This window comes from Phascolarctos cinereus, unplaced genomic scaffold, assembly GCF_003287225.1.
Source record: "Phascolarctos cinereus isolate Bilbo 61053 unplaced genomic scaffold, phaCin_HiC Scaffold_3;HRSCAF=262, whole genome shotgun sequence".
Taxonomy (NCBI): Eukaryota; Metazoa; Chordata; class Mammalia; order Diprotodontia; family Phascolarctidae; genus Phascolarctos; species Phascolarctos cinereus.
This window is the reverse complement of record NW_027555736.1, coordinates 30,051,514-30,079,375: the sequence shown is the minus strand read 5'-3', so window position 1 is coordinate 30,079,375 and position 27,862 is coordinate 30,051,514. Positions and strand designations below refer to the sequence as shown.

Here is a 27,862-nt window from a genome sequence, read left to right as displayed (position 1 = left end):
CCAAACGCTGCTTTTTTATTGTATGGAAGCAGTCATTAAGTGACTGGCCCAGGGTCACACAGCTAGTAAGGCCGAGCTGCTCATCCACCGAATGCTTCTAACTGGACCATTTGGGGTTTCTTGTTTGCCAAAAGGCATCCCGTGATCACCTCAGCTTCGGTATTCCACCTCTCTACCACCCGCAGTCCCGCTGATTGGAGGGGGGAGCCGAAGCCTCCTCTTAAGCAGGGAGCCCGGCTCAGAACATCTCATTTCTCACGTGGCTGCACTGCTTTGGGACTTTCTTGACTTTTCCATGAGGCCCCATGTTGGTGACCTTCCCCACCCCAGCCCCACTGCCTCTTCACAGCTTCCTGTTCTGTGTTTGCTCCTTTTTTAGATCTGTATTCCTAGGGCTGATTGGCCTCCAAAGTCTCACAGTGTCTTTAAGACTCTGATTGTCCAGTTCTAAGAATCATTCCAGATACTGTATGATATCATTGCTACAGGAAGGTATGTGCCTCTGTGAAGGCTGCCTGGCCCTACAAAAGGAGGAAGGTAGCAGGATTGCTTACATGTGAATTTTATAATCCTTTAAAAAAACACACAACTTTTTTGTGTCTTACTCCTTTTTAAAAATTGTCCCCTCCTTTCAAAAAAGAATTGTCACTGTCATAAAGGGGTTTTTTATGGCCTCCCAGGGTAGCTCAGGGAGATCGGCACCAGTGTTCGGGGAAGTGAGGAGCCATACCTGTACACTGGCTGAAATTCAAATAAAAATACAAACGCCAAGGAAACGCATTACCTTCTGTTTACTTCTCTGCGTCTCTGCTGTATCTCCATAGTAGCATGTCAACTCCTCAAGGACAAGACCTACTTCAGTTTTGTCTCTGTACGCCCAGCTCTAGTACAGCGCTTGGCATGTACTTAGCCCCTGATGACTGTTTGTTGAATTGATGTCACATATTTAAAATATGTTAGGAAGACTCCTCTTCCTGAGTTCCAATCTGGCCTCAGACACTAGCTGGTGACCCTGGGCGAGTCACTTCACCCTGTTTGCCTCAGTTTCCTCATCTGTAAAATGAGCTGGAGAAGGAAATGGCAAACCAGTCCAGTATCTCTGCCAAGAAAAGCCCAAATGGGGTCACGGAGAGTTGGACGTGACTGAAACAATTGGAACAGCCAGATGCTGGAAATACAAGGTTAGAAACAAAATTCCCTTTACTCAGGCAACTGACATTTTGCTGGTGAAAATACAGGTAAGCATATAATATATACACAATACAAAGCAATTTCAAAGCATGGCGGAAGTTGAGTGGGGAATCAGGTAAGGCAGGTGGTGCGGGAGGTAGAGATGTCAAGAGGCATTGGTGAGGAAGAGTCTTCTAGACACAGGGCACGCCAAGGCAAAAGCATGGAAACGGGAAAAGGCATGACAGGTGGGTAACATTTGACCAATCTAGCAGGAACAGAAAGTGCATTTGAAGTGAGTTAAAACTGGCAGATTTTGACTCCTTAGAAGACCAAACTAACAGCTGTCTAGAAGCAGAATGGGCCTAGGGAAGTAGTCTGGCCCCTTCGCTAAAAGAAAGCTGAACACCCACTGGTCATGGAGATCGTGACAGGGAAGCCCTGCTTGGATTGGCTGGGATAAAGGGACTGCTGATGCCCTTCCAGCCGCAAGGGTTTTCAGTCATTCACTTGGTGGTTGATTTCCACCTATCGGCTGTTAGGTCCTTCAACGTTCATGGTGCCAAACTATTGGCCCGCTAGACTGTCAGCTCCATGAGGGCAGGGACTGTTGTTTATCCTTACTTTGTATCCTCAGTGGTTAACATAGTGCCTCGAACATAGTAGGCACTTGATAAAAGCTTTTTGACCTAGTTTTGACTTAATTTGACTTAACTAGCCCACTTCACTGGCCTAGTTTTGTTGTGGGTCAGTACAGAAAGGTAAGAGGGAATATGTTCCTTAGCTTTTAGTCTTTTCCCTTCCAGTCTAGAAACCCAAGGCAGAATTCAGGTCTACAACCCTGTGCATAGACAGTTTCTCCAAACCGGGTAGTTTTATCTGAGGCCTCCTGCCTGCCTTATGGGTTAGATTACATGCCTTTTTGAGGGCTGTTTTTCCCCCAGTTCAGTCAGCATCTAAGCACCCACTAAAATGGTGCAAGTTCAGTAGTCCCTGTCTACCTATGCATGGATGCAGTGTCGATAATCAACATGAATGTGTCGTATAAGCTTCTGAAGGTTTGGAAGGACCATGACTCTCCCTTCTCCTCCTCCTAGGGTCAGGTTTGGTTGAAAGATGAAGAAGCCACACACTGTAAATTATGTGAAACAGAATTCTCACTTTCTAAAAGAAGGGTAAGCTAGAAGGGGAAAAGTATATTCTGAGAAATGAGGGATCAAGCCTTGATTTCGACTTTATAAAATTTTTTTCCTGTTTTTTTAAAAGCACCATTGTAGAAATTGTGGGGAAATTTTTTGTAATGCCTGCTCTGACAACGAGCTACCTTTGCCTTCATCACCGAAGCCTGTTCGAGTCTGTGATTCCTGTCATGCCCTGCTGATTCAGAGATGCTCATCGAATGTGCCGTAAGACTGGTGAAGTACATCCTGACAGGGGCGGCTAAGAGTGTGCATATTGGACGTACAGCCGTTTAAGCCGTCCTCACCATAGTTTCAGAAGCTTCTGGCTCTTCCTTGATATGTAGACATGCTCACAGACCAAAAGTTGTTATACCCTGTTAACTCAAGCACTACAGAAATTCTGATGTAGATTTAACAGTTTCCTTTTTATTTTCTAATGCTTTTAATTTCTAAATGAAATGCCTTCGTAAAATACCTTTTAACTGTTCTTGCAAACATCACATTTCTTTTAATGTTAATTTAAGTACTGGTGAAAATAACTAGATGTAATTCATCAAGAGCTGATAGGGTAACAAGTTTAATAACCAAGAAAATGGAGGTCTTTTAAAGGCCACATAGATATACATGATAACAAGATTTTTGCCTTATCTCAGACCTTTCCAAAATTCTGGGCTTGTTATATTCTGCCTAACTGATTCAAGAGTTGCCATTTTTTGATGGTGCCTGCAGTTTTTTTAAATGCACTTTATAAGCTTCATAGTTCTCAAAAAAATACTGTGCATAAGAAAAAATCAATTTTACAAGGTTTCTATTTTACAGACCAGTTATACCAAGACCTGGTATATATTTATGGTTATAATAGCATATTAGGGTAATTACTTATCATGTTTACTTGCCTGCCAACTTCTCATTCCTCCAAAACATAGTTTCAAGTGTTCTTCTTTTACCTACCTTTTAATAAGGTAGGTACTGCTACTGCCAACAGGAGCTTTTTTGTCCAAGGGGAAGGGGACTGTTGCACTAGACTTGTTGGAAGTTAACACCCAGCTTCACTTTTTTTTTTAACCAACCTCCGTCCCTCCCTAGGACTTGGGGGCAGGTCTTTCCCAGCCCAAACTGTCAGGTTTGGTGCAGACCTTTCTATCTTTGACTTGCCAGTCACCCCTGCTTTTTTATACGAGTGTAAGAAAGTTCCAGTTCTGTTTGTCATTATGAAAAGGGGGCGATGTTAGGGGAATCCCCGATGGCTGTGAAACTCGGTTGTTGCTTCTATATCCAATGTGAGGATGGCCCAGATTGACATGGAACCAAAACTCATAGAAGGTTCTCCTGAGCGCCATTTCTCTTCTCCCCTGTTTGGGTGTGCCAGTATTGAGGTAAACCTAAAAATGTGTTAGCAGTATTGCGTTAAATACACTTTAGGTATTTTTAATACCAATACTACTGGAATCATTGAGTATGAAGCAAACTGTTTATCATGAAGCTTATGCTTGAACCATTTCAGGTCAAAATACTTTAAATTGTTAATTGAGTATATATACGAACCCACTTGTACTTTAAGCATGAGCCAGTCAGAGTAGAATTGTTTAAATTGCTGCCTTTAAGGGAGAATGAATCAGTATTTCTAAGGATGGTTTTAAATTATCCTGACTAATAAAATCATGTAAGAAACAGGAGTTTCCTAATTGAACCATCTTTCTCTTAAAGAACTCTATAGCCAAACTTCGTTTCACATTCCAGACTGTTACTCTCATGCAGCTGAGTTCAACAGAGCTGACCTAGTACTCTGAAAGGTGTGCAGAGCACTTTACATTTCCACTTGCTATGACTTTACTATGGATCACAGACGAATTCACTTTTGACGTTATTGGGAACACGACTGAGAAATCAATAGTGTGAACCCAAAAGACCAATTCCGTTTGGAAGTCCTGCAGTAGACAAAAGGGTTTTCTACTTTTCTTTACCTAAAATGGTAGCTGGGGAGCTACTCAATTACTATGAAAAAAGGCCCACTTCTAGTTCAATCCCAAAGGATTATTTTTAATGAAGCTGTTTGTGCTTTGAAGAGTTCAGTAACATCTCAAAATGTTACTCATACACAGTAAGTCGAGTCATGATCGGCAAGTGAACTTTGAATTGTCTTGTTACAGTTATCACATTGTGACATTCTGTAATTTGCCAAACTTTGACAGGATTTTTGGTACCTTCCGGTAGAACTGCCACAGTATTCATCTATTCATATTTACATGCTAAGGTTCATAAATCAGGCAATTCTTAGCTCTTCATTACTGCATGTATCATTCTGACCTTACACATTTTGGTTTTATATACATTTGTATTGTGCTTTAAAAATATTCTCCCTTGATGTGAAATGAACATAAGATTATATATTTTAGGTAAATTGCTTGGTCTTCCCTCACTAGATAAATCATTGCTGTGGCACACACCACAGATGTCACACTAATGCTGTCACAAAGAATCTATCTACAGTTGTTCTAACTTTGTAGTGCTTTTTTAATGTGACTTTTTTTGGTAAATGTAAATAAAGATAATACAAATAGTTTGCTCTAATGAAACCCTTTACTGTCACTGGGTATTAGGGAACCTTTGTAACCTTTTATAAAAAAGTTTTAAGATTAAACAGCATATAGGTGAAATGGCAGTTTTAGGGTTTGCTCAGGTTTAAAGTCAAGCAGTTCAGGCCTTGAAAAAAAAATCATAATCCTTAACATATACAATTTCTTTAAGGGAAATCTCCTTTTCCAATCCAAAAAAGTTGATTAGTTACTTATATATATATAAAAGTTTCTTCAACAGAATGGCCCTCAGGGGTTTTTATCTGTGGCAGTAAATATCTTTTCTTTGATAAGGTAAACTGTAGTTAATGGTAATTTAAGTGTTGGGAAACTTATCAGTAACTGTGAGAAGCTAGGGTTCACCACTCTTCCCCCACTACCCCAGGGGCATATGAACTACCCTGTAACACACTTGGTTATCGTTCTAGTTTTGCACAAACTGAAGAAAAAATTTACTTTTATTGTTATCTATTCTTCATCTCTAAATTTAAGGTTTAATGTATCAGTGGCTTCTCTTCAATTTTTTAGGAAGGAAAGTATATATCAATGTAACCCATATTTATGATTCAGTCAGTGACACAAACATCCTTGTAGAACAGACTGCAACATCATTATCTCCCACATTGACATTTATTACATAAATATAACATTACTAGCAAAACAGGTGACAAAATTCAATAACTGAGTTCACAGTTGACAGTATTGGGTAAAATTTTTGAGAAGTTACCAAATTTGGGGGAAAAATCCACATTGACTAAAAGGAACAAAAGTAGAAAGCACCTCTTTCTTTACCACACATAGTGTATTCACAAAGGTGTTTCTTAACATCTCAGACGTGTCAGATGTAGAAACAAAACATAAATCAAGACTCGTTTTGTTTTCATTAACACCACAACATGAATTAACCTTAACATTTGTTTCCTTTTGAGAAATACTCTGCACATAAAAAGTAACTGCAAGCTTGCTTTCAGCAAAAGGGCAAGAAATCATCAGGATAATTCACACAAGGGAAGGCGGCACCTCAGGAAAAATGCCTGTGCCTGTTGTTTCACTTGGGATTTCCAAACACCCACTATGTAGCACAAACTTCTTGACCTACCATTTTTCTAACTCACTCTTCTAAATATGCTGGATATGACTTGGGTAGTTAAATGTTAAGTACATTACACATTAATTATAAGTTCAGTTGTCTTATAAAGGACAGGGTGTAAAATCTGTACTAAAACATAAGATTGCTTTTTGTTTTCCTAGTAACCTCAGAAAAAAAAAATTTATCTCAACACATTATATAAAAAAAGCCCAAATACCACCAATTACGTTAGGAATATTACAAGATGGCTACATTTGACTGACAATATTGGGAAAAGAAATCAACACATTCACAATTAGTTGTCTAGTTGTCTCTTCCTGCTCCCCGATATCACCTCAAATTTAAGTATTTGGAATTTCTTATCTTCAAAGCAAACTAAGGGGAAAAGTTAGCCAAAGTAAACACTAATTGATTAGCCTTTTAAAGTACTAGTTCATCATTCTAAGACATTATATTTATTGGGAACTAAATGTTCAAAAAAAGAGAGAGAGTACATTACAACCACCTTTTTATTAAAACCAGTAGTAAATAAGACATCAACCAAATTCTTGTGTATGCAGTACATCCTTAGGAGTAACTAGTATAAAAAGTATCAACATCAGTGGTTTGAATATAAAAATTTATTTAAGTCAAAGTATGCAACAAATAAAACCTACAGAAACAGATTTTCCCATCACAATCTGTTGCTTACCAAATAATATTTTGAAAACACATTCCTTCAGTCATTATAAAGTTCTTAAAATACAAAAGAAAGTAAATCCGTAAGAAAGTCTAGTAGACCGATGCTGTGGTTTGCCAGGATGTGTTGTAGAAGGGTTAACTCTTTAGTACATCCCACGCCATCCACCTCCACTCATACCTCCTTGCCCATAGTATCCTCCACTGCCTCCACCTCCTCGACCTTAAAAATAAGATGGGAGTGGAGGTACAGAGATGTTACGCTACGAAAACTGTTTAATGTAACATGTTCAAAAAAACTTTTAACAGTGGGAACAAGACAGACTGACTTACCATAACCTCCTAAACCATCAGGAGTACCATAGCCTCCACTGTAACTGCTACCCATTCCCATTCTTCCAACAGATCCATAACCTCCTTGATTATCTGAAAAAAGATTTAATAAAGTATTTGAGAGCAAGTTTCTACATTCAAAATTTCACGTAATTTAAAACACCACTTACCCATTCCATCTCTGCCATAGCCTCCCATTCCAGAAGCTCCCATTCCAGAGCCTCCTCCAGCAACAGAATTCAGGAACAGTTCGATGTATCTATGTTCTTTTAATAAAAAGCAGGAAGGAAATGTTTTAGTTTTAGCCATGCCACTTAATGAGCCTCATTTGCTTCTCTGTAAAAGGAGGGAGTGTGACTAGGTATCAACTGCATGATCATCCTTTCCAGTTCTAACATTTCCATCACCCAGGTCTGTAAGAAATCTACCCCAAACTGGCCAATTTAATAGCAGGGAAGATGGATCCCTATATTACTCACAGAAGCCACTCCTAAATCCATCATCACCTGAAAAGCCATAGGTCACTGTATAAGGAAAAATAACAATGCTGCTTGGAAAGGCGTGTATTATGGTCATCTCTGACCCTGGAGTCCCAACAATTTGGTATGTAGTGAACCAGAACAGAAAACTGGAAAAACTTCAAGCGACTAACTTAAAGAGCTGATTGTGGGTTAGGCTTTGATCAACAAAGTGTAATCTCTAAGAGGAAAACTCTCTCCCAAATACCCTGCACCTTTTTTAAAGGTCTTCACCAAAATACCCAAGTTGAAGATAAGCAGTTCTGTATAATTATCAATAAAATGAAGAGCACCAACTAACACTAAGACTAATGAACTATAACTGTTCTCCATAGCATTTATGAGATTTGATGACTGACAGTAACCTTGTATTGAGGGATGCAGTAATTCCTGAAACACCAACATTCCAGAACTCTACAATGAACCCAAGGATGTTGTTTTTTGTTTTTTTAATTGAACTTTACAGTCCAAGTTCCACCCAAATGTATGTTGTAAAATTCTGATATTCTGCTAACTGCACTTTGAAGCTTTGCCAGTATATTAACCACCTTGCTACTTTTCAAGTTTTAGTGTGCTTCCCTAAATCATACTGATGTCGAAAACTGATGACCCATGTAAAGAAAGATTAGGTGAGTCTACTATACTGAAAATCTCACACACCCCTCCAAAGCTTAAAAGCACACTGTAGTAGTCCATGGACAACACTTACGCATGTTATTTTTATCTTTAGACATGGCAGCTAAAGCATCTTCGTGCGTCACAAATTCCACATCTGCTTCTCCTGTTGCTCTGCCATCTGCTCCAATATCAATATGAACTCGAATTGGGTTTAGTGGTGAGAAAAACTAAAACAAAACCAAATATCAAAAAATAACGAAGTACTTTCAATAAGCTTAAAATAACTATCTTGCTTTTAAGCTGCACCAATAAATTCTAATACAAGTTCAAAGGGGAAAAAAAGTCCATGCACATGACCCACACTATGACAAACTTGGAACTTAATAAAATGTTTTAACCACTCAGGTTTGAAATTTCCCCATTAGTACCAATATGTATTGTCGTGTCCTACTTTCAAGCCTAGTTTTCTTTAACTACCTTATTATTCCTTCTTACTGTTTCAAACTTCATTAATAAAATGGAGATAATCCCTGAAATTTATAGGATATATAAATAAACTGCTTTCTTCATACATGCTATCAGCTATTTCTTCACTGTCAAACCTCTTGACACTTAGACTTAGACTGACTTGCACATACCATATTAATTCACAGCCTTCTAGGAAATCTAAGTCTGAAATAAAATACCATTTTCACTTAGCCTGTTCCTATGTTGTCCTGTAAGCCCTTAAAGTTTGTATAAATACAGACTTCTTGTTTGTATTTATAATTTTCCTTTTGTAGCCTCACACAGCATTTTGTTTAGCGAGCACATAATGAACACTCAACATTTTGACTGTGTTGAAGAGATAAAGCAAAAAAACCCTTTATTGATACTCACATTTTTAAGTTGGGTATAAAGATTTTTTAAAATGATACAAAGAACCTCAATTTAGTAAACACCATATAGCAAAAAAGCATTTCCCCACAAATACTTACGTTAGCAATATCATTTTCAGTTGCCCGAAAAGGCAACCCTCTCATGTGAACAAAATGGCCACCATGAAAACCTGAACTTGCATCACCAGCACCACCATATCCATGTCCTCCCATGCCTAGAAAAAGACAAATTTCCAAAGGAATATAGCAACAATCACACAAGTAAAACAGTGCTCCTTAATTACACAAGCAGAGACACATATTTTTTCCTTTACAAAATTCTCAATTCCCGTAGCTACATCAGATTCTAAACTATTTTTGTCATGGATTATTTCTGGCAGTCTGGTGAACCTATAAGACCTCTTCTCAGAATGATTTTAAACATAAAATACAATGGATTACAAAGGAAATTTATCATGCTGAAATGGTTATCAATTAAAAAAACATTTATAGACTCCAGTGAAGAACCCCTACAAATACTTTATTTTATCCACTTAAGGACAAATGAATACAACCCTTAATGTAATTTATCAATGTTTACTAAATGTGAAACTGATATGCACCAATTTAAAAATAAAAGGACCACCTAACACTGATTTTTACCTCGGCCATCTCTCATTCTGTCATCAAATCCATCATTTCCGTAGCCATAATTGTTATAGCCACCATAATCATCAAAACCACCATAACCTGCACAATTTAAAGAGATATAAATAAATATACTTCCAAGGATGACAAATTTTACAATGTAGTTTACAAAAACTTACTTTGTAGTAACTGTCCAAGTAACCTCTTGGTAATTAGAAGTTTGCAATCCCCACTTAGTGCTCACGAAATACGGATGTTTCAACACTAGGTGGAAATTCAAATTCACCAACAGGTTAAATTCAGACATGTAAATTAAATTTCATCCTGGCCCCAAAAAGGAGGTGTCAAAATCTGCAAATATATCTTCATTTTAGCTTCATTTTTTAAAAAAATCATCTTGGTGCCAACATTTGTATCAAGTCCCATAGCTGGCCATGGGAATCCATCTTTTCATGAATGGATTTTCACACTCAGTAGGTACTGAAGTTACTGCCATTTCTGTATTTCTTGACAAAACGTCAGGAACATTAAGAAAATGACAACAGAACCTTTTGTTCATTAGATACACATACCACCATCATATCCATCACCTCCTCGCCGCATTCTGTCATACATACTTCCACGCCCAGCTCCATAATAACCCCCTCTTCCTCCTAATGGTCTATCATATGGTCCAGGTCGCTGTCCCAGCAATCTTCTTGGTGGGTCATAAAATCCTTTGATTTCACTTCTGCTACTCTTGAAGATCTCAATATACCTACACAAAAAAGATTTTTTAAGGTACAGGTTTCAGCATAAATGTATTTGTAGGTAAGATATTGGGCAAAATTCAGTTACAGTTGTTTCTATAACTAGATGCATAATCTAATTTAAAATGCCTAGATATACCACAACTTAAATGTTTTTTTTTACCTACAAGCCTCAAAATAATTCTTAAGTGTACAAAGTTTACATAAAAAATTAGTCATTTGAAAACAAACCATAAAATGTAAATATTTTAAATTTAAAACTTGTTTCCTTTAGTACAAATTAGGTATTTTAAAGAAAACTGGGTGATGATATAGTATTATCACAGAACACCCTATGTATAATGGAAACAATCTGATTTTAATTTAGCAAACTAATAGCATTAATTCCCCACCCAAATCTGTAGTTTCCAAGTTAAACTTAGGATAAGTATAAATTCTTTAAACTAACCCAGAAAATGTTATTGTCCCCCCCATATAAGCATTAGTGACCCACAACCCCCAAAAATAAAAATTTAACACCATCCCAAACTCTCCATCCCCACCTGTGCCCTATTCTTTCCTTGTGTTTCCCCAGAGCATTTTCTGCTATCTCCTTTGAAGCAAACTGCACGAAGGCCTCCCCTGTGCTTCTCCCCTGGTAGTCCATCGTCAATGTTATCCCATTTGGCACGATTTCCAACCCTTTAACCCAAGGACAAATAACCCCATCAAGGGGAACAGTGTTAAAGGCTGAAACATTCCCATCTGAATCAAATACTTAAAACAAGACTAAAGAAAACAAACAAAAAAAAAACTTAGTTTTTCCCATAACCCAATATTATAAATTGAAGAGCTTTCAAATATTATGGGTTTAATAAATTTTTTTTCTACCAGTGTGCTTTAAAAAAATTACACACAGTTAAGCCCACCTATATTACATGAAAAAGCCATGGCTACTAATCAAATTATTATGCTCCATACTCTAATTCATGGTTCATTTCAACACACAAAATTACCCTCAACTAATTTGCTAGATATTAGGTCTCATAAATTCTATATATTCTGTATTGAAATATTAACTGGAGCATATTTCATACTTTAATACACAAATTAAAATACTATAGTTTCAAAATTAGAAATTTCCCACAGAAATGGGTAAATTAAAAACTGATAATGCAATACAAATATAAAAATTCAATTACTGCTAAACTTAGACTAATACTTGAGGTACCTGTAAAGAACTGAACTATTTCTTCTTTGCTGCACCCAAATGGGAGTCCACGAAGTCGTACTGTTCCATCACTAGCTGCATCATTTGGACCATTATGTTTCATAACCCAATCCATCTCAAAACTGTTTGATTTAAATACTATAAGAAAAAACAAGACATAAAAGAGTCAAAATATACTTCTGCCACAAGCCCTTAAAAAAAAAATCCCAAAACTCACCTGTACACTTAATCACCACTACTGATTAGTTAAAGAAGATTCCAATAGTAAAGTCTGTCATAATTGGAAGTTCATCACCCTAACTTAGAGTAACATATCTTCAAGAGGATGGGTATTCAAAATCTCCTTTATTCCATTAGTTACTATTATTCCCACCCTCTCCAAGGAAAATTCACAAAGGGGAATGAAAAACTGAAAATAAAACTGTGATGTACTGAAATATGGCCAAATTTTTTTTTTTACATAAGCCCTAGTTCAGTGTCTTCTATTATCCATTATTATGAGCATGGTCTTCCCAACAAACCAAATTTTGCTTCTCTCAATTTTTTTTATTCACTCTATTAATTGCTTTGTAAAGAAATAGATCAGGACAACAGAAATTATAACCTTTGTATTTTAAATTTCTTTTCTACCTACATCCCCCTTCCTCCAATCTATTACTGTCTATTATACATGGCTGGATGCATTGTATTAAGTAAATCCATTTTAAAAAGCCTTTTTCTTCACATTGCCCACACTACCCAAACTTTCAGGTATAGAAATCACATTTCCAAACACATAAATAACAAATCTTGAAAGTAATAAAAGCCAGTCTACACTATGGATGATCACAAGATGAAATTCAGAAAAAGGGAAAGTAATCCCAAATACCTGATAACTAAAACTGAAGAGTGGTTAGTAGCACTGATAAAAATGTTACTGCCTTCCAAAAAATAGGATGTTACATTAAAATATTATATACAACTTCTGGGGCCCATAATGAAGATTTCTGCCTCTCCAAGACTGCTGTGAGCAATTCTCATATAAATCAAAAAAATTTAAAAGATTACAAATGACAATTTTTTGGACATTAAAAACACAAATATTTCTTTCTCTGCAAATACCTGAGAAAAAAGATACAATGTTCTACAAAGAAACTAGTTCAGAAGCTGATGAAGACAATACATATAGTAACCTTTTGTTATATGGTGGACCTGGCCTTACCCCAATCTTCAAACCCAGACACCACACCCTCCCCTACCCCAACTTGCTTAGCAATTTCAGGCTAAGGCTAATTTTCATAGTTGATACTTAAAAGTCTCCTAGCTAGACAAACTTTGCACATTACTAATTTTACTATCCAACCATAGAAATCCTATTCATCTAAACATTACATTTTCCTAAACACCTAAACATTTTCTTACTCACTTGCTGTGTTTAGGAACACTAACATTCTCAAATATTGATGTCACTATCATTCAAATGACATTAACAACCATAAGAATTCACAAACATGTTATAAAAGGACCTCTAACATAGGCCTCATAGTTGGGAAGTATACAATTTAAATTTGAAAATTAAAGTTGGAATCGTCATCTGGCTCAATGATGTCAAACTCAAATACCAACCGGCCACTAAACCATACATACAGCTCCTGCAGGTGACATATTGTCTTAAAAACAAAACCACATATTAACATAATTAATGTTTTATTGCATTTTTACTTATTTTGTTCAATATTTTCCAATTTAATCTGATTCAGGCCACCCTAGGCAGTGCTGCAGGTCCCACTGTTTAACATCTCTGATCTAGCTCAATCTCCTCAATTCAGGGAAGCTAAATGACTTGCTCAAGGTAACCAACATAACAATTAGAAGAGGTAAATTTGAACCCACATTCCCTCAGATTCCAAATTTAGTGCTGTCCACTGTACAGATAACTCCGTCAAACAAGAAAAAAGGAATTCTCTGCAGCAGTTGGAAAAAAGTGTTAGAGAACACAGAAATAAAGCCAATTCTTTCTCCAAAATCCAACATTTTCCCTCATTATATGCCCCATGTTGATTTTTAAAGCTTTTCTTAGAAACTGTCTAGAACAGGAGACCGCAAATAACAGCCAAATAATTGATTATAAAGACTTATTTATAAGTCCTCTGGCATTCCTTTTTGTTTAAATTTTTCTTCAAGCTGGTGTCTCAGAATAAAGTAAATATGTGCAAAGACAAAAGCTAAACAAAAGTAAAAAGTTAAGGCCAAAGAGGAGATGTGGCACAAGAGTTATCTCTAAAGCCAGTCCAGATGATTTCATTTCCCGGGAGGGAGGTGGGGGAAGTAGGGTATTTGGTCACTAAATAATATAATTCCAACAAAGCTTGAGACTGGTTCAAAGAAATAGCAAAGAAAACAGAATCACAACACTTTCCTAGGGATACAAAAGTAAACTAGGATTTAAAAAATCCCACTTCAGCCACCACTTCGGGGGAAAATAGGAGGAAAAAGCAAATGAGGTACAAAAAGCTCCCAAAGTTCTCCAACATTAAAAAGGAGCAACTATGCCTGAGCTCTGGCCACAAAAATGACAGAAGATCTCAGTGCCAGTCTCTTGTATATGCAGTTACTCCCCACTACAGACTGACAGAAAAGAATGCCTCCCTTCCGAGTGAGTGTGTGAGTGAGAGAGAGAGAGAGAGAGAGAGAGAGAAGAGAGAGAGAGAGAGAGAGAGAGAGAGAAGATAACCAGAGAACCTGTACATTAAAATACCTAAATTGCCGATTTTCAGCACAAACTAGCTTACAAATTTTAAAATTCTGGGGCTTTACTTTTCAAATTTTTCAATAAAGACCAGTCATGAATCAAGTATGGAACAGAAAACAAAAAAACAAGCAGAATAATAGTCTTTGCCTGAATGTTTCGTGATAAATCCCCTTGGCAGCAAAAAAATGTTTCGATGACTGAGATTCTAGTTGCAAATTAAGATTCAGTACAAATAAAACTGGAAAAGCTAAGTCTACTACTTTCAACTTCTTCATTCATTTGACTTGGCAAGCACACTTCTACTTTATATTTAAGATCACTATCAGTAACTTTCTGACTGGAATACTAACATCAAATGTCAGAAATTCAAGAAAAATTTAAAATTCAAGAAGCCCTAACACCTTAAAAATAAGCATGGTTGCTTTTTTGAAGGAAATGGTCACATTATAGTTTGGTTTTGTTTTGTTTTTTAAGGTAAACACTCTAGTATATCCAGGCACCCAGACCTTAAAAGAAATGGATCATTCTAAAGTGCTAATGGGGCTAATTTACTTACAGATTTGACAAGATTATCACATAAGGTGTGTAAACTAAGTTAAGAGTCTTCTATAAACACGAAAAGCTTAGCTGTCCAGTAGATACTATTGAATGCTAACTGCAATCTTCTCTACAATTCCACTAGTTGTATGCATTTTTATTATTAAAATAACCAGTCCTGAGACTTTCAAGCTATGCTGCAAGTTCACCAAGGAAATTTCCAGAACTAATGGAAAGGAACAGCAACTAGATGACCATTGGGTTGAGATAAGGAGAAGAGATAATCTTTTTTTAAAAGGAAACTGACATACACAAGTATGAAAATTATTTAAAGTAAGCCATAATCACCATCTTGGACAGCCTGCTTTGTTTTCCCATTCAGAAGTATTTTGCTTTTAAAAGTGAAGTTCTTGGTTAAAGATTTCTCATTACAATTTGGCACAAACATTAAATACCTTCCTATTCTGAGAATATAGGAAGAACGCATACACTGTAATGCTTAAAAAATTCTGAAACACTGACTTTCTGGAGGGCACTTTTTGTTTTCTCAAAAGCCATTCTTCTTAAAAATGTTTCTGCCAACTATATTGATCCTCTATTTTTCCCAATAAAAAAGCAGAAATCATCTGACCGGGCAGAACTCCAGAATGCTATTGTATTAGGAAGGCTGGCTCCTTCCTAAGCTAAAAAAAATTACCAAGAAAGATTGGGGAAAGGGAGAAGCGGTCCTGACATTCAAACCTAATTTATATGTTACTATGTTTAATCTTAAAAAGTTGCACTCTTCAGAGAAACATCCTAAAAAGTATTCAAAGAAGTGCTTCGCATCCCTCAAACCCTTGGCTTCAGCCTAGCGCTGGGAGAACTTAACTGAAACACTGAAATGCAGAATTCACAAATGAATCCCCAGCCGCGGCTCCGCGCCGCCGCCGCCCCCGCCCCCACAAAGCCCAGCCGCCCCCAGACCCCGCTCCCGCTTCCGTTACTTTCCCCAAAGTCGCTTTAAGGGCCCAGGCAGAGCCCTCCCCGGGGAAGGCGCGGCCTCGGGCATCCTCCGGGGGCGGGGGCCGCGGCATTACAAAGGAGGCCGCCTCCTTTGTCCCGCGCCCAGGCGCTCCCTTCGCGGTCCGACCCGGGCCCTGGCCCTGGAAGCGGCCGGCGGGGCCCGGACGCCGCGGGAGGAGAACGAGGCACGTCCCGGCGCCATCTCCACGGAGCCCGCTCCGGCCTCCGGGCAGAGCTCGGCCCCGGCAGGACCCGACGGCCGCTGGACCCGAGGCGGTGGAGACCGGAGGGGCGGGCCAAGCCGGGCCGGGCCCAGGCGCGCCAACGCGCTCAAGATGGCGGCGCGAGGCCTCCGTCCGCCGCGGGCCCCGCTCCGGGCCTACCTCCCTCCCTCCCCCCCACGTCCGTCCGTCCTTCTCCGGCTCCGGCTCCTCACCCCCCCACCCCACCCCGGCCCGGCCGCCCGCCCCGTCGTACCTCAGACACCCGGGCTGGCGGGCTCCGGCGGCGGGAGGCGCGAGGTCAGGGGCGGCCGCTCGTCTCGCGCTGCGTGCGCCCTCCACAAACGGCTCGTTCAACCGTCTCCCGGCGGCGGCTCCGGCGGCGCGACTGAGGGAAGCTGCGCAGCTGAGCCCGCGCCGGCGGGGGGAGGAAGACGAGTAGGGGGCTGTGGAAGCGGCACCAACGAAAGCCCCCCCCGCCTCAGGCGCCCGCGCAGCTCTCGCGGGAACTCCGGGCGCAGGCTCGCGAGGCAGGCCGCGCGGGACAGGGCCAGCCTGGTGCGCGTGCGCCGCCCGTTGAGGCGCGGAGCGGGTGGGCGTGGCCTCTGTCGCTCTCTGGCTGCCTGGCTCGCTGGAGCCAGCGCCCGCCCGGAACGAAGCCGCTCGATGCCCGGAGCGGCCGCCGGTCCGCGCCGAGGGCCACCCTATCGTGGTGCCTCTCCCCCTGGGCCTGGCCTCGGTGGGGGGGGGCGGTTACCGAAAGGGGCCTTGTCATGTCTTCTCCGATTGCAGGAGAAGAGAAAACAAAATTGGCTCATGTAACAGATGGGGAAACTGAGGCCCATAGAGTGGAATGCGAGGCGGGCACCGGGCCAGATTCCTCCGGTCGGGGGTTTGGGCTCCAGGGTTCCTCAGCCGGCCCAGGGGGACCCGGGGAGTCTGGCCCCAGCTTGTGGAGGGACCGGCACGGACCTGGGCCAGTGTCCAAATGGAGGGTGGCATTGCACCTTTGAAGGCCCCAGGCCCCCTCGGGTCGGTGCCGGGCAGCGGGGAACCCCCGGAGCGGAATTAAGAGGGAGAACGGTCCCGAACAGCGATGCAGAGCCCAGGCCCCGGGGGCTGCAGGGCGTGCGGAGCTCGGAATCTCACAAGGCTCCTCAGGGGAGGCGCACGGGAGCCCTGAGCCGAGCCCACCGGGGCTGCAGGAATGCGGAGGAAGGGGCCGAAGGACCCGAGGCTTAAGTGCCCGGTGCGCCGCGCCAGCCGCGGGTAGGGACGGACAAGGTCCGGGCCCGGGAGCTCCCTCCAGTGAAGCGAGGGCAGGAGTGCGCAGCCAGCGGGCGGGCGCGGGCCTCTGGTGCGCCTCCGCATCCTCCGCGGGGATTCAGTAAATACTTGTTTCAAGTTTGAACGTCTGCTCCTTTTTCTTAGTTGTGTAATGGGAATGATGCGCGCCAGCAGATAGTATTTGTCCAAGACTTTGAGTTCTTGACTTTGTTTCATGGGTTCGTTGCACCCATGTGATATTCCTTTTGTAACAAGACAGCATGAAAAGGTTGGATCACTAAGGAGAGCCCACTATTCACTAAAAGAGGAAGCCGCATCCTTTTTTCTAATGAATCTTGCCATCACATTTCCTTTTTACACGTTGGATCATGTAACTGTGGCCTGGCAAGTTGGGCAGATCAAGGATTGCTGATGTCTGTGGGACTGTTCCCAGATTTATCTCTGTAGTTGTTTCCATAGAGACGGATGCAACACGGAGGCCTCGCAGCTGCTTACCGGGTCTTTTCTCTTTGTTTCTCCTTCGATCTCTATGGTATCCTTGTATTAGCATAGAGATCAGAGGGGCCCTGGAGGGGATCTTGTTAAGAGGTCTGAAGGAGAAGGGAAAAAAGGGCACAGAGAGGCACCCACACTACCACCCAGAGGAAGAAGGAAGACATGAAGGAGATCTTGCCGGAGGAAAGTACCTTAGGAGAAAGAAAATGCCATGTATTTGAGTGGAAAATGCAGTGTAAGGATAAAAGGGGGAGAAAACTGATAGATACATACTATTTGTATGATTCCAATTTTTTCCCCCAGTATTGACATAAAGTGCTTTTTAAAACTGGATACTGAATTCAATTAAATGAAAGTAAGTGCCATCTTTAAAAACTACAGATAGGAATGTCATAATTTGTGTCATACTTTTTTGTTAAAGAGGGAAAAATTCGTTAGTTTGGGGTGGAAATAAGCCCCAAAAAGAAAGCATCAATAAAACATTTAAAAATAGAAGAAATGAAGTTGGGAAGGGGACACACAAACAGCAACACTTTTAAATTGAACATACACTTAATCTGCATGAAACTGGAATTCACTGAATCATATACAATCCACTTTTTTGTTCTTTTTTAAAAATGTGTTGACTAAAATCTGAAGTGCAAGCCCTCAACACCTCACACAGTACTATTACAATTGCTGCTGGGGGGGGGTGCCTTGGGGAGTAGGGGTCTTGCCTGCCTCAAGACACAACTCCAATCCATCCTCCATTCCTAGAAGGAAGGTCCAACCCTCAGTGGCTTCCCATTGCCTCCAGGAACAAATGCAAAATGCTGTCTTTCGCATTCAAAGCCTTTCATAACCTAGCTCCCTCCTTCCTTTCCAGGCTTCTGACACCGTACTCCCTAACCCGTACTCTTGGACCCAGGGACCCAATCTCCTGGTTGTTTCAAAAACACATTCCATCTCTTGACTCTAAGCATTTTCTCCGGTTAATTCCAAGGCCTGGAAGGCTCTCCTCCGCTATGACGGCTGATTTCCCTGGCTTCCTTTAAGTCCCAACTAAAACCCCACCTTCCACAGAAAGCCTTCCCCAACCCCTTTTCAAAACTTCCAGTGCCTTCCCTCAGTTGATTATTTCCTATGTATCCTATATATAGCTTGCTTTGTAAATATTTGCATGTCATCTCCCCCATTAGATTATGAGCTCCTTCCTTGAGAGCAGGGACTTTCACCTCTTTTTGTATTCATGACGATTAGTGCAATGTCTGACACAAATAGTAAGCACTATATGATGCTAGCTATATTATTATCCTGTACGCAATAGGGAACCACCCAAAGTTTCTGATCAGGAGACTGATAGGTAAGATTTGTGATTTAGAAAGAGTATCTTGGCAGCTGAGGAGGATGAATTGGAGAGGGGGGAGACTGGAAGCAGAGACCAATGAGTAGCCAATTGGTGTACTCCAGATAAGAGGTCCTCAAATAATGTAGCCATCCTGTAGATGGAAGAAAGATTCAAGAGATATGGAAGTAGAATTGACATGACTTGGCATCTGATGGGATATGGGTGGTGAGGGAGAGGGAAGTTTTCTAACTCCGAGGTAGTGAACGATTGCTTATCCTACCAACCCCAGCCATGCTGTTGGCAGTGTAAAGACCATGTTTTACACATTGCCCACTAACTCTGACAAAGGGACCGGAACCGGATACTACTCTCTGTGCCGACTTTCAAAGTAGACAGATGGTGGCCTTGCAGGTAAGACCTTCAGCAAAATCAAAACAATTCACTCCTCAGCCTCCAGACTTCAAAGGCTTTCTTTTCCTTCAGGATGTGAATATACCAAGAGTGAGATAATAAGCATTCTTGGTGATTTACACCCTAATGATAATAAGATTGTGAGCTCTTTTCTATACAGTAAATTTTGATTTAGAGAAGAACCTGAAGGAAGAGGTTACCTGAGTAGCGGGGGGAAAAATAAAGGCAAAAAAGCCAAGAAAAACAGAGGCAGGAGGTTCAGAAAAGAGACTTATCGGCATATATACATTTTCTTCCTTAGGCTGAGCCCTGCTTAATCTAACTCCCTAAAGTTAAATGTAATATAATTTTGATCAAAGTTTGTTATTAGCAAATATTGTGTTAGACTACTATGTAGCAGTCAATAATTAAGGCAAATTAAACCAATCTTCACTATACTTTATTTCAACTTTAGTTTGCCTTGCATCTCTTGGAGCCAAATTAGATGATGGTGCTATTCCTGGTCATCCAGGACTGTGGTTTTAAAATTTTTTTATTTTTATCTCCCTAGTGCCTTGCAACTTTGCAATTGCATCATTTTAGGAACTTACTAAATGTTATTGCTGTGGTAGATGCTCCCACAATGGCATAAACTGACGTTTAGTTTCAGTCCGGGAGAATGAGATGGTCATTGGCTTTTTTTAAGTGCATGAAAAAGACAACTTTTTCTTTCCCAACCTGTTTTCTAGGGTTTGATATTTGAGGAATAGATCAATATCCCTTTGGCTTAAGGCTTCTTAGTCACCTTTTAAAATGTTACTTAGGAAGGGCAATACTAATGTATTGCCTTATCTGTTATTTATAATTTGAAGAGATTGTAATTGTTAAATTTATTATAACCAGTAAAATAAAGCAAATAGGTGGAATAGAGTTGGAGTCAGAAGATCTGGGTTCAGGGGCAGCTAGGTGGTACAGTGGATACAGCACCGGCCCTGAAGTCAGGAGGACCTGAGTTCAAATATGGCCTCAGACATTTGATACTTACTAGCTGTGTGACCCTGGGCAAGTCACTTAATCCTGATTGCCTCACCAAAAAGCAAAAGAACAAAACAGAAAAAAAAATCTGGTTTCAAATGTTGCTGCTGCACTTTACAATATCTGTTACCCTGTAATTTAACCTCTGCTCCTTATTCTCACTTATTTATTTATTTGCTTGCTTGCTTGCTTATTTATTTTTGGCTAGGCAATGGGGTTAAGTGACTTGCCCAGGGTCACACAGCTAGTGAGTGTTATATGTCTGAGGCCACATTTGAACTCAGGTCCTACTGAATCAGGGCAGGTGCTCTATCCACTGCGCCACCTAGCTGCCCTCTTTATTCTCACTTATAACAAGACGGATTTGTACTAGGGAGCCCTTTCTAGCTCTAAATATACGTGGTCCTATTGCCAGCTATAATTAGGAATTGTGCTCTGGGGAGATAACCCAAATCAAGAGGCAATAAGTGAGCCTTCACTAGGGGAGGAGGGGCTTTAGTTGTCCCTACTTCTTAGCTGTGTGCTAGGCTGTGGTACTGGGCAGAACTTGTTAAAGTAGGACCCTGGGCCAGGTCCCTGGTTAGAGCTTTGATCTTATTTGGGGTGTGAATAGACCACCACACAATGCAACCACTTAGGGGTGGCTACAGAAGCAGAGTAAAGGATGTCAGAGTAATCTGGGACCAGAAGATGGGCTGGGTAGGTCACGACTGTGATAGACAACAGAGAGACTGGGGTCATACTCCACTGATAACTCCTGCAATGTAAAGAGCTCTGTAGTTCTGGGGAGGTGGGAGGTATCCTGGACCCCTTTGGCCATCTGGTGATCTATGAACCCTTTCTAAGAATAATTACTTTAAATGCATAAAATAGAATACTTGTGATTACAAAGAATACCAATTATGGGAGGGTGGGAAGGGAACAAGCATCTATTGAGCACCTACTGAGTGCCAGGCCACTGCTAAGTGCTTTACAAATATCTCATTTGATCCTCACAGCAACCCTGGAAAGTAGGTGCCATTATCTGCATTTTACAATTGAGGAAACTGAGGTAGAGAGTGATTTGATCAGGATCCCACAGCTAGGAAGTATCTGAGGCTGGATTTGAACTCATGACTTCCTGACTCTAGGCCTGCCTCTATCTACTGGGCCATCTAGCTGCCATTTTAATCTCAAGGAAGTATCCTGGGCAAAGAACCTTTCCCCCTCACTCATTAAATATTTATAAGCACTAGACTATACACAGTACATTGAGCTAAGTAAGGATGGGGAGAGATCTTAGTATCAATAAGATGTGGCCTCATCTAGTTGATACCTTTAGACTTTGACATTTTTATCTTTCGAGGTTGTCCTTCTTATTTCTCAAATTAATACAGGTCACTTCTGCATTCTCTTCTGCTCCTTGGGGCTAGCTACTTCCTTTAGTATGGACTTCCTCCTCACCCCACCCTCCTTAGACTCCCCTCTTCTTTCAAGCCCAGTTTGAGTACCTACTCCAAGGTACACAGAGCCCTCCCTCCCTAACTACCTTATATTCAACTACTTTGTATTCATGTTCTCTTCACATTTATTTTGCATGTAATTATAGATGTATTTATTATATCCCCAAGTTAGAATCCTTTAAATAGGAATTGTTTTATTCCTCATGTATGTATCCCCAGTGCCTAGCACAGTGCCTGGCATATACTATGCACTTAATAAATGCTTGCTGATTGATATTTCTCTAAAAAATCCTATAGTATGTATCATCCTCATCAGTGCACTCAATGTTCATGTTTTCTACTGCAACTCTTAAGTGAAACATTTTGTTAAAATCAGATGAACATATTTAGTAAAGAGCATATATACCATTCTGACCTGTGGTTTCTCTAAGATGAAGGAAGTATGTTTTATCATGAATCAGCCCTGTGGAACTGACCTTGATTATTAGCAAATATTTATTGCTGAAGGTAGGTCTTGATGGGGGGGTTGGGGGGAAGGCCACACAATTGTGAAAACACAATGAAAAAATATCAACTGGGAACCTCAAAGACAAACTTCCTATACTTGGGCCTTATCTTGAATTCAGGGAGGGAAGATCTGTATTTGTGATTCTCTGCTCCAAGTTCTTCCGCTGGTTAACATTAAAGCTTCATCTTCAGCACAAGATTGAGTTCAAGAATCTTTTGGACCATAAACATGCTAGTGCAATGAAGCCTTAAGTAGGAATATTATTTGGTTTCCTCATGTATAAGGTCACAATGCAATAATTTTAAAATAAATGCTTCTCTCCATAATTGTTCTGGCCACTAAATTCTAATCCATCTAGTCATAGACTAAAGACATTCTTGAATTTTTCTAGTCCTGTTTTCTCATGTGTAAAATGAGTTGCATTAGATGACCTCTAAACTCCAAGTCTCGGTCTCTGGTCCTATAAATTCCAGCAGATGGCTACTAGGTATTACTTTTCCAATATCGATTTCACAGTGCAGCAAAAATCAGCCCATGTTTTGAAAAAGGATGGATAATAGTATTCATCAGTAGAATAACTTGATTCAAAAGCATAATTTAAATATTGTACATACATACGATGACAAGCTTCACTGTGCAATGCAGAATGTACCTGAGCAATTTTTAGTCCAAGCTAAGTATTATTACAGAATTAGCACTGTACCAAGAGTTTCTGTTTAGAATGGCTGTTCTCTTCGCCTCACCTTTCTTCATTCCTGTCTACCCATCACTCAGCTGTCAAACTGATCTAAGCACAGGTCTGACCATACCACCTCCCATTCAATCAACTCCAGTAGCTCCTTATCACCTCTAGGTGCTATATAGACAACAGATAAACAGAAAATCATCTGTTCAGACATTTTCAGGGTAAATTAAATTTCCAACTATGTGATCAGAAAAAAATTTTAAATTTGCAGGGGAGAAATGTTAGAATGAAATTTTAGTAATGTTACTATAACCTGAGATAAGCTTTGAAGAAAAAAGGCAGACAAAGTAATTTTTCTAATCCTACATTAAAACATAATTTGACAATATCCTGTGCAGAATTAAATTATTAATTATGAAAGAGCAAAAACTATGCCTTTTTCCTTTCCTTAGTTTTAAGTCAGCAATAGAAATTACAATAAAATGTTATTATGCCTTTAAGGAAAAAAGTCCATGAAAATTTATGGAGTTAGAATTTTACTGAAATCTTTCCACATCAAATACAATTTTAAAGTTCCATTTTATGGAAGTTTCCTCTCAAGTAAGTAAAAACAGAGCCTGTGCATTTCTGAAGCAGGAATGAGATACTGCATTTAACGGTTTTTGCTGCACAGATAGCCTTTTAAAAAAGCCCACATCCAGGGTTAAGCTCCCGTGCCTACGGAAGGATCTTTAGAATATAGTGACTTTCTGGACCTTGCAAATGAGCTTATTAAAATGATCAAATGACTTGCAACAAGAAAAGCGTAATTTAATATCTAGTGGACAGAGGATGGCTAATGTGGAAATTCTATGAAAAGTTCAAATTCTTTCTTAAAATTAACTTTTAACATTTCTATAGTAAAATACAGTATATATATTCCTACAGAAATTCCTATAGAAATATAGTATTTCTTTTAACATTTCTACTTCTTATATGTAAAGAGTTGTCTTTCCTTGGAACATTTTTGTATGAATCACCAAGTATCAATGGTCTTCACTCACTCTGGTATAGTACTTGGTCCTCATATAAGTAGAGTACTAAAGAACAGAAAAAGAAATCTAAAGCTATAATCTTGTTTCATTAGCCTCTAATCATTCAGATCCCTGTTATCTCTCACTTGGACTACAACAATAACTTCCTTATTGGTCATCCTGTCTCAAGTATCTTTCCACTCCAATCTTCCATGTGTTTTGAAAAGTCTACTCAGATCTGACCATGCCAAGAAGTTCCCCTGGGCCCCTATCATCGACGGCAGAATTCTTGGCATATCGTATGTGCTTTAAAAAAAAAATGCTTTTTCAAAAGTTCATTCTAGGATAAAACAAACTCCTGTTTGGCCTTCCAAGCCCTTCTCTGCTGGCTCTAGATGACCTTTCTAGGATTATTAAATGTGATTCTCTTTCAGACATTCTATGATCCAGCCAAACTGGCCCCGTGCTCCCCATCTTCAATCTCCATGCCTCTGCAAAGGCTGTCCCCCTCGAAGGCCAAGCTTCCTTCAAAGCTGGGGTCAAGTACCACCTCCTCCATGAACCCTGTCATTGTGCTCCCAGAAGAGGGGGGATGCTGGAGTCCCTTCCCCCCAGAAATTACTTTGTACACATCTTGCACTTCCTAATGTGTTCACGTGGTTGTGCTCCAGGAGAACATAAGCTCCTTTGGATTGTTCTGTATCCCCAAAGCCTGGGTGGTGCTCGGCATATGGCAGATACTCAGTGCTTGTTGGAGGAGGATAAGGAATACTGTGGAAAAAATAATTTTTATTTAGGACAAGGATAAACAATAAAGTAACAGAACTCAATCACAGCCAACGTTCTTTGTGAGTACTGCCTCACTTCCTTTCCCCGTCTCAGAGAAGCTTAGGTATGGAACATCTCCATGGCTGGAACTCAGCTCTACTTAGTAAGTGACAACTAGGTGATACAGTAGTTGAAGTCATTTAGACTCATCATCCTGAGTTCAAATCTGACCTCAGACACTTCCTAGCTGGAAGACCCAGGGCAAGTCACTTTACCCTGTTTGCCTCAGTTCCCCCTCCATAAAATGAGCTGGGGAAGGAAATGGCAAACCCCTCCAGTATCTTTGACAAGAAAACCCCCAATGGGGTAGAGCTGGAAACAACTGATCAAAAAAACAACCTAGTAAGATCAGGCTATTATTTTTCTACAGCCAACAGTAGGGGAATGGAACCGGGGGGGGGGGGGCGGCGCAGCTCCAGCACCATAGCTCAGGCAGCGTCAGGCCAGTGGCCACAGTTCTATAGCCGCTAAGCTGTCTCCTTCCCTGGCTCAATTTGACTTGGGATCAACAGCAGTTTGCCCAACAGCCCCAAACTCGTCGATGCCACCACTCTTTGGTAACCCCACCTCAAACCCTTTTCTTGTCTCATTCAATCATCACGTATCAAACGCCTGCTTTGAACAAAGCAGCGCACTGACTTATGCAACCTAGGACATGGAAATTCAGCCAGGAAGCCCCTTTGACTGTGGTCGGACTAGCTAGCTTCTGAAAGCATGGTCAGTCCAGGGCCTCCCACACCAGGCACAATCTAACACTCAGTCCTCTACAGAGAGAGCCTGCAGAGAGTCCTGACATCAGGGGAGCTCCAGGAGGTCACTCAGTCACCTAGTGAAGAGAAGCACCAATTCATAGTGGACCGTGTGCGGAAACATGTCCACAGGCACAGCTTGTCTCAGCACAAAAGGCTCGCCCAGGAGATCCTTGCCAGGGTTCGGGGGGCAACACAACTCAAGGAAATTTCTTTTGGCCTTCCCACTGGGGTGGCAGGAAACAAAAACCAGCGTCCTGATGGCTCTGCAATTCGAATGGCCTGGACCACCTGGCTATTCAGTCCAGTCCGGGATGGGTCCACCATAGCCACTAACGACTGACCAGTCTCCTGTGACTTTAAAAGCTGTGGCACTATATTCTCTACCTGGTCAGCATGGAATTCCCAATTGGTGATTCCATTGAAAGCTGCAGTCCATCTGGCGTCCTCCACCGCCTGCCCCACCAGTCCCGTGCTCAGGACCTGAGCTGTCTGCTGAGCCAGGAAGAGGCTGGTGGCCCCAGTTCCTTGGCTAAGGTCAAGGAGAAGAGTGTTGGGGTCCACCCCGCTCAGCTCTCCCACCACCCTGTAGAGAATCTCGACAGCAGCTGAATTAATCTGGAAAAAGGCACCTGGCGAGATGCGGAATTTCAGGCCCGGGAGGTCTTCAAAAATGTAAGGCTCCCCAGCCAGGAGCTGGTAGCAGGGCTGCTGTTGGTCGCACTGGGCGTTTTCCTGTAAGTAAAGGGAGGTCAAGTCACAATCGGCCCCGGGCCCCTGGGTGAAAAACTCCTTGACCTGCTCCTTGTGGGGCCCGAGCTCCTCGGGCCGCAGCTGCTGCGGGTGGAAGGCGATGATGGCCATCGTGTGGCCGCGGCGCGTGCTGCGGACCGTGAGCTCGTGCCAGTGTCCGCGGCCGTGCGGCTCCTGGTAGGGCTCGAGCGGGCTCTGCTCCAGGAAGGCCTGGTAGCAGCGGGCCACGCGCTGGTGCCGGTCGGGGATGTGCTTCAGGTGCCCGGGCTGCACGCACACCAGCTGCTGCTCGCGGCGGGAGCCCAGCACGTAGCCCACGGTGCGGGGCCGGCCGTCGGGGCCCTGGCGGATGGCGAAGTTGCACTTGTTTCGGTAGCCGTCGGTGACTGGGGACGGCCGGAAGGGCTGCAGGCGCGAGCAAAGGGCCCCGGCCTCGGCGTCCGGGCTCCCGAGCGCGCGCAGGCGAGCCTCGACGCGCTCCAGGATGCCGCGCAGCGCCTCTGCCTTCACCCGGAGCTGCTGCTCGTAGTCCAGCCGCCACAGGGGCGTCACCAAGTCCGCGAGCCGCTCGGGCCATGAGCCCGGCTCCGGACCCCAGTCCTCCGGCGCAGGCGCCGCCGCCGCCGCCGCCGCCGCCGCCGCCGCCACCGCCGCCGCCTTCTCCGGGCACGCGGCGCCCAGCCAGGCCCGCGCGGCGCTCCAGGGAGGCGGCCGGCCGCGCGAGAGCAGCGCAGCCCGGGGCAGGCAGGGGGCGAGTTGCCTCATGGTCCGGGCGCTACACCGCAAACGGTGATGAATGGCACCGCAGCCGGCGGCCCCGACACAACTAGCTTAAGAGTGGCGGCGTGCCGGGAAATCACTTCCTGTACGCAGCGTGTCTCGCCACAAACCCCTTCTCCGGCGCTCTCCTCACCAATCAGAGCCTACCTTGAGCCCTATCCACCAATCAGAGACCAGCTTCCGACAGCAGCGCCGTCTGGGAAATCAAGGTCACGCTCTTCTCCAATCTAGCGCTAGGGTTTCATAACCCATTGGTTCATGGGAAATGTAGTTTTCTCTACTTCTGAGCACATGGAGTCCTTCGTTGCCTTGGGTTCCCCTCCTCCTTCCCCCAAAGCAAAAGGTGAAAGGGAGCGGGCCGGATTAAAGGCAAGGGAAGACTTGTCCCAGCCTGTCTGCCTGTTGTCTACGTAGAGACAAACCAGGGAAGCCTCTCAGAATGTTTGTA

At 42.1% G+C, this 27,862-nt stretch overlaps 2 protein-coding genes and 1 pseudogene across 4 annotated transcripts in view; 1 reads left to right on the top strand and 2 right to left on the bottom strand.

Annotated features, from left to right (window-relative positions):
* RUFY2 (RUN and FYVE domain containing 2) overlaps positions 1–4,911 on the top strand; it is a 62,251-nt gene extending 57,340 nt beyond the window's left edge. For both annotated transcript variants that reach the window (XM_078150746.1, XM_078150745.1), the window contains exons 17-18: positions 2,268–2,345; positions 2,437–4,911. In XM_078150746.1, coding sequence (XP_078006872.1) covers positions 2,268–2,345; positions 2,437–2,580 — 222 coding nt within the window. In that variant the 3' untranslated portion in view covers positions 2,581–4,911. The remainder of the gene's footprint in view (positions 1–2,267; positions 2,346–2,436) is intronic.
* A 1,708-nt stretch (positions 4,912–6,619) lies between these two features.
* On the bottom strand, positions 6,620–16,469 carry HNRNPH3 (heterogeneous nuclear ribonucleoprotein H3). 2 transcript variants are annotated; one of them, XM_020998260.2, is made up of 10 exons: positions 16,379–16,469; positions 11,629–11,766; positions 10,961–11,099; positions 10,242–10,426; positions 9,685–9,771; positions 9,142–9,257; positions 8,256–8,391; positions 7,199–7,294; positions 7,029–7,121; positions 6,620–6,918 (listed from the first exon to the last, which is right to left on the bottom strand). In XM_020998260.2, the coding sequence occupies exons 2-10, from the start codon at positions 11,741–11,743 to the stop codon at positions 6,842–6,844; spliced, it is 1,044 nt and encodes a 347-aa protein (XP_020853919.1). In that variant the 5' UTR covers positions 11,744–11,766; positions 16,379–16,469; the 3' UTR covers positions 6,620–6,841. The 2 variants fall into 2 exon arrangements, with proteins under 2 accessions (XP_020853919.1, XP_020853920.1); XM_020998261.2 differs by having other exon boundaries at positions 10,287–10,426.
* Positions 16,470–25,073: 8,604 nt separating this feature from the next.
* LOC110216386 (tRNA (uracil-5-)-methyltransferase homolog B pseudogene) lies at positions 25,074–27,508 on the bottom strand (annotated as a pseudogene).
* Positions 27,509–27,862: the final 354 nt, after the last annotated feature.